Source organism: Vombatus ursinus, unplaced genomic scaffold, assembly GCF_900497805.2.
Source record: "Vombatus ursinus unplaced genomic scaffold, bare-nosed wombat genome assembly UNPS02014821.1, whole genome shotgun sequence".
NCBI classification, from domain to species: Eukaryota; Metazoa; Chordata; class Mammalia; order Diprotodontia; family Vombatidae; genus Vombatus; species Vombatus ursinus.
Window position 1 is genome coordinate 50742697 of NW_020954599.1, and position 6000 is coordinate 50748696.

Below are 6000 nucleotides of genomic sequence, written 5' to 3' on the forward strand. Positions count from 1 at the left end.
CTACAGGAAAATAGAAGGGAAGGGGATAAGAGAAGGGGTCGGGGTATGATAGAAGGGAGGGCAGATTGGGGGAGGGGGTAATCAGAATGCATGCTGGCATGGGGTGGGGGAGAGGAGAGTTGGGAAGAAAATTTGGAACTCAAAATCTTGTGGAAGTGTATGTTGAAAACTAAAAATAAATAAATTGAAATGGGCATGGAGGACTTTAATTGTACAGGTTCCCTTTTCCTTCCTTTTCCTCCTCTATGAAACAGTCATCAATTCTCTTTAATCCTGACACAAGGCTCATCTCTCCTCTACCTCAGCACCTTTTTTCCCCCACATAAGCCATTCCACGTTTCTTTGGAAACCCTTTATCTTCCCTAACAATCTGGAGGCTTCCCTCTCTTTTCACCTCTTCTCCTAGGAAGGCAACTAGCCTACATTTGAAACGTAAATAGCAAGAACAAACATCATAAACTCAATGTAGGTCACCACATAATTTACCCTACTATCCATAATGGATGGGATTCTCTCCTTTGTTTCTTAAAGCTACTTGTGGGTGCTAGCACTCAGTTGAACTATTGAACCTTTCTGTAAATCTCTAATTAGTAACAATACAAATTATCTAAAATTTAGTTCAACAAAAGTATGGCAACATTAATCTTCTAATAACTTTCTATGGAAAGTTTTTTATACTTCCTCAAAACCAGTTTTATTTTTCCGGGACTTTTTTTCCTAAAGGGAAAAAGATAATAAACATATAATAAATGATGAAAGGAAGAAATAGAATATTCAATCTTCTTAAGTATTTTTTCTTTGTGCATTGGTAATTTCTTTTGTTGTTTTTTCAATGCTGAAAAGTAATTTATTCCTTTGTTTATTTTGAATTTTGTTTTCAGTTCCAAATTCTCTATCCAGCCCTTCATTCACAAGGCAAGCAATACAATCCAGTTGTTGTTTAGTTGTTTTTAGTCATGTACGACTCTTTGGGACCCGTTTGGGGGTTTTCTTGGAAAAGATACTGTAATGGTTTGCCATTTCCTTCTTTTTTCCTTTCTTTTTACAGATGAGAAAACTGAGGCAAACAGGGTGAGGTGACTTGCCCAGAGTCACACAGCTAATAAGTGTCTGAGGCCAGACTTGAACTCAGGTCTTCTTAACTCCAGGTCCAGCACTGTATCCACTGAGCCACATAGTTTCCCCAAGCTATATAATACCCATCATAAATCATGTGAAGTATATTTCCATATTAGTCATGTTGCAGAAAAAAGCAGGAAAAGTAAACTGGAAAAAATTATGCTTCTATCTTCTGCAATGATAATTTGCAAAAGAAATTTTGTTACTTCAGAAAGTTAGCTAACTTTGGTATGGTTTGTTTGCCCTCCCTAGTAAATTAACATACTAACTGGCACAAAAGTACTGATGGGTTACAATGAAGTTCATATTGTTTTCTCTAGGCTTACTGGTGTTTCATTCTGGGACTTCGTTCATATACATTTCTTGCGATATTTTCATTTTTTTACAGAACCTGATGATTTGGAAGCGGAAATCTTGGAAGGATCAAGTAAAGCTAGCAAAAATATTGACTTGCCTTTATCTGTCAACGAGGTGTGGCTTAGAGACTCAGAGGAGACAGAGTATGTTACCTGGTCCCTAGTAGTTTTTGCATTGTATTTCAAAGGGTCTTCTTTAGGGCTCTATATACTTATATTCTAATATTTTTATAGAACTTTAATGTAAATTATGATTTAATAGAGTCCATTCATGTGGACTCCTTGCAGAGTCATAGTGTATTGTTCCCTGACAGTCTTCCATGCTGTTTAGTATCTCCACCTGCCAGGTCATTTAAGTCAGTTCTGATAACTTCCTTACCAACTCTCTACATCCCAGCTCTCCCTAATTAAAGGCAAAAAGCTGGCCACTGAACTTTTTTCTAACGTAACCATATGCTGGAAGCCTCCAACTTATGTGGAGCAATTTCCTGTAAAGCATGAGGAATATGGACATAAATGAAGTGTGGTAGTAGATAAAGGTGAGAGAGGACATGGGCTGCACTCTGGTCATCAGAAAAGTCATCACAGGACGTCAATAACAGATATCACTATTCCTTTCCATTGGAATCCATTATTCCTCATCATGGTGAGAGCACACGTCCACAAGATATGAACTTTATCATTTTTTTTCTGTAGTGATAAATATTTTCTAGCAGATTGTTTAGATTTCTGGATCTCAGTAATGTTTTAGTTTTATGGAAAGCAGCAAGCCCATTTCACTGGATCTCTGGATACACTTGACCAAGCTACTAGCCTTTCTAGTCTTTTATTCTACTCCCCTAAAGGAGGGAAGAGTAGACTTTCTGGGACAATAGTTTACATAACACTAGGCCAGACCAAAATTCATTTCATACTAAAAAAAATATATTGCTTGGGGCAGTTACTGTATGTTTTACAATATGAGTAACTTCTTCTATGCATCATAACCTTTTCTGTATGTGTTGACAGCTTGGAGAATAAAACGATGAAACAAAATGATCTTGAAGCAACTTCTGAAAGAAGAAATCTGAGTGAAATTGAATCACCTAATAAAGTTCAGATAGGTCAGCTTATTCTGTTTTTTAAATTACCTTTTAAAGAGTGGTTGGTACTAAACTGTTTTACTTTGGGTAGTTTATAAGACTGATTATTGCCACACCAGTCACAATGAAACCAGCACTTATCAAATAACTACTAGTGTATGTTGCTCTGCAAGGCACTAGGAAAGACAAACATTCAAAAATGGTTAGTCCCTGCCCTTGAGGAGCTTATATTCTACTGAGGCATAATGGCAAATACACATTATAGTAGATAAGAGAGACGGAGATTTATTAAGTTTATTTATTTATTTTTAAATACCAACTATATACGAAACACTTTGCTAGTAATGTAATAAAGGGCAAAGGAGAAACCCAAGCAAAGTATTTAATTTTTCCCAAATGTGATAGGTATATCACTGGCCTGGAAAATCAGTAAACCTGGATTATACTTCAGGATTTTGACTATCTTACTATGTGGCCCTGAATTGAGACAACTTTAATAGCAGTGTAAAAGTGACATTTACCAAAAACATATGTAGAACTACTTTGCTATATCTAGGAAACACCACAATATATTATAATACTCAGCAAATGTGGCAAGGAAATTAAACAGCCATTTAGTTAGTATTTTAACAAAGTATTAATTAAAATATAAGAAAACATTGATTCCTTGCCCTGTATAAATAAAGATGAACTAATTAAACATCAGTGCATTCAAACCATTTCTTATACAAATTTAGTTGTGGTTTGCATATATGTTTTACAATTGAATAACTGTAATCCCACAGATTACTCACTTTGTCATCCCTACTCTTTCACTTATTTTCAATCATTCTGTTGGCTCATTTCTTATTGCTTTTAATCATGCCCATGTCTTCTCATCCTGAAAAAACCTTCATTTGATCTTTCCATCTCTAATAACTATTGTCCTATATCTCCTGTGTCTTTTGTAGCAAAACTTCTCTAAAAGCTGTCTACAATAGGTGCCTCCACTTTCTCTCTTCTCACTCTCTTAACCCATTACCTATTGGCTTCTGACCTTATCGTTCAACTGAAATGCTGTCTTCAAGGTTACTAATGATCTCTCAGTTGCCAAATGCAGTGGCCTTTTTTTCAGTCCTCTTTCTCCTTGACCTCTCTTTGACACTGTTGATCACTCTCTCTTCCTTGATACTCTCTTCTTTGGTTTTTGGGATATCACACTCTCATGGTTTTCTGCCTTCCTATTCTCACTACTCTTTCTCTGTCTCTATTTCTGGATCTTTGCTGGGCCCTCTTCTCTTTCATCTATACTACTTTACCTGTTGATCTCATCAGTTCCTCTGAATTTAATTACCATCTCTACATTGATGATTCTCAGATCTGCCTTTATTCCCCCAAACTCTCTGCTGGCCTCCAGTCTTGCATCTCCAACTATCTTTCAGACATCTCGAACTGGATGTTGAGTAGACATCTTAAACTCAATGTGTCAAAATGGAAGTCATCTTTCCCCCTAAACCTTTTTCCCACTCCCTTACTATCACTGTAACACCATCCTCCCAGTCCCTCAGGATTGCAACCTAGCTGTCATCCTCAACTGTTCACTATCTCTCACCTTCCCCAACCTGCCATATCAAATCTGTTGCCAGGGCCTGTTGATTTCACCTTTGCAACATCTCTCAAATACATCCTTTTTTCTCCTCTTGACACTGCCACTACTCTGGTACAGGCTATCATCTCATGCCTAGATTATTGCAATAACCTACTGGTGAGTCTGTCTGCCTCAGGTCTCTCGCCACTCCAATCCATCCTCCTTTCTGCCACTAGAGTGATTTTTCTAAAACATAGGTCCAGTCATGTCACCCTTACTACTCAGGAACCAAGTACAAAATCCTTTGTTTGACATTCAAAGCCCTTCATAACCTAGCTCCCTCCTACCTTTCCAGTCTTCATACAGCTTACTCCCCAAAACATACTCTTCAATTCAGAGACATTGGCCTTCTGGCTGTTCCACAAACAAAACATTCCATCTCTAGGCTCTCGGCATTTTCTCTAGCTGTCCCTCATGTCTGGAAACATTCTCCCTCCACTGCTCTGACTACTGACCTCCCTGACTCCTCTAAGTCCCAATAGAAATCTCACCTACAGGGAACTTTTTCCAACCTCTCTTAATTCCAGTACCTTCTCTCTATTAATTATTTTCTATTTATCCTGTATATAGCTTGCTTTGTATATATTTATATGCATGTTGCTTCCCCAGTACTTAATTAGGAAACATCATACTTTTTGTTTTCTTGGTAGAGTTTTTACTTAAATGAAGTGATTATGTTCGTATTTGCTAATGTTGTTAATATTTAACATTATATTTTTAAAGGTTTTTTTAACTTATCTCTTTCTTGGGCACTAGGGATGTTAATAGTAGGATATATGATTTGGGTAGGAGTTGAGCTTGATTACTTCAGAAATCCCTTCCAACCCAAAGATTTCAGGATATTACATGACCTTGAAGCCTGATTTTTCATTTATGCTACAGAACCTGCTTTAGATGATTCTGTGCAACCTGAACCTAATCTGAAGAAGTCTATGCAATCTGAACCATTTTTTCACAAAGTAGATCCTTTGGAAGCCTTGAAAAAAGCCACCTTCATTCCATCAAGTCATCTTACACAACAACAGTCTTTTCGTGCTCGTTCTGATTCACCAGCAAAAAATAAAGGCAAGAATTCATTGCTAATTGGACTTTCTACTGGTCTATTTGATGCAAATAATCCAAAGGCAAGTATGCTAGTTAAATTATAAAGTACTGCAGTATTGTTATTATTGTACTTTTGTTAATAAATGTTTCCTTGAAAACTTTTTTTTTAATCCCTTAAATAAAACACATGAATGCCCTCTTCCAAAATATTGAAAAGGATTACCACTTTACATAAACCTGTCATTGGGAACCTGAGACAAGAGACCATTTTCCTATTGGCTTTCTTTTTCAGAATTCTTTCCTGTTGGGTTCACGTTTCTTTAAAAACTCACATGTGTTTAGGGCCTTTCCCTTATATCACCTTTTCCTTCATTGCCACTTACCCTTCTTCTACCCCTGTATAAGACTAAGCTTACATGTATGTATAAGAGGTTCACAACAAACTAAGTAAAACAAACAAATGTAAAAGTTCTGTGGAGGATTTGACTTAGAGTCAATAAGAAATGAGTTCAAATGTGGCTTCAGACACACAGTTACAGTGTGACCCTGGGCAAGTCAATTAAGCTATGTCTGCCTCAGTTTCCTCATCTGTTAAATAGTGATAATAAGAGCACCTACATTGCAGGATTGTTATGAGGATGAGCTAATATATCTGTAGCACTTTGCAAACTTCAAAGCACTATATAAATACTATTACTACTACTACTACTACTACTACTACTACTACTACTACTACTACTACTACTACTACTACTACTACTACTACTACTAC

At 36.7% G+C, this 6000-nt stretch overlaps 1 protein-coding gene across 16 annotated transcripts in view; it reads left to right on the forward strand.

The window, feature by feature from the left end:
- Positions 1–6000, forward strand: part of NEK1 (NIMA related kinase 1) — a 161944-nt gene that overhangs the window by 131645 nt on the left and 24299 nt on the right. For all 16 annotated transcript variants that reach the window (XM_027837316.1, XM_027837314.1, XM_027837319.1 and 13 more), the window contains 3 exons: positions 1508–1619; positions 2484–2578; positions 5067–5308. In XM_027837316.1, the coding sequence (XP_027693117.1) occupies positions 1508–1619; positions 2484–2578; positions 5067–5308 (449 nt within the window). The remainder of the gene's footprint in view (positions 1–1507; positions 1620–2483; positions 2579–5066; positions 5309–6000) is intronic.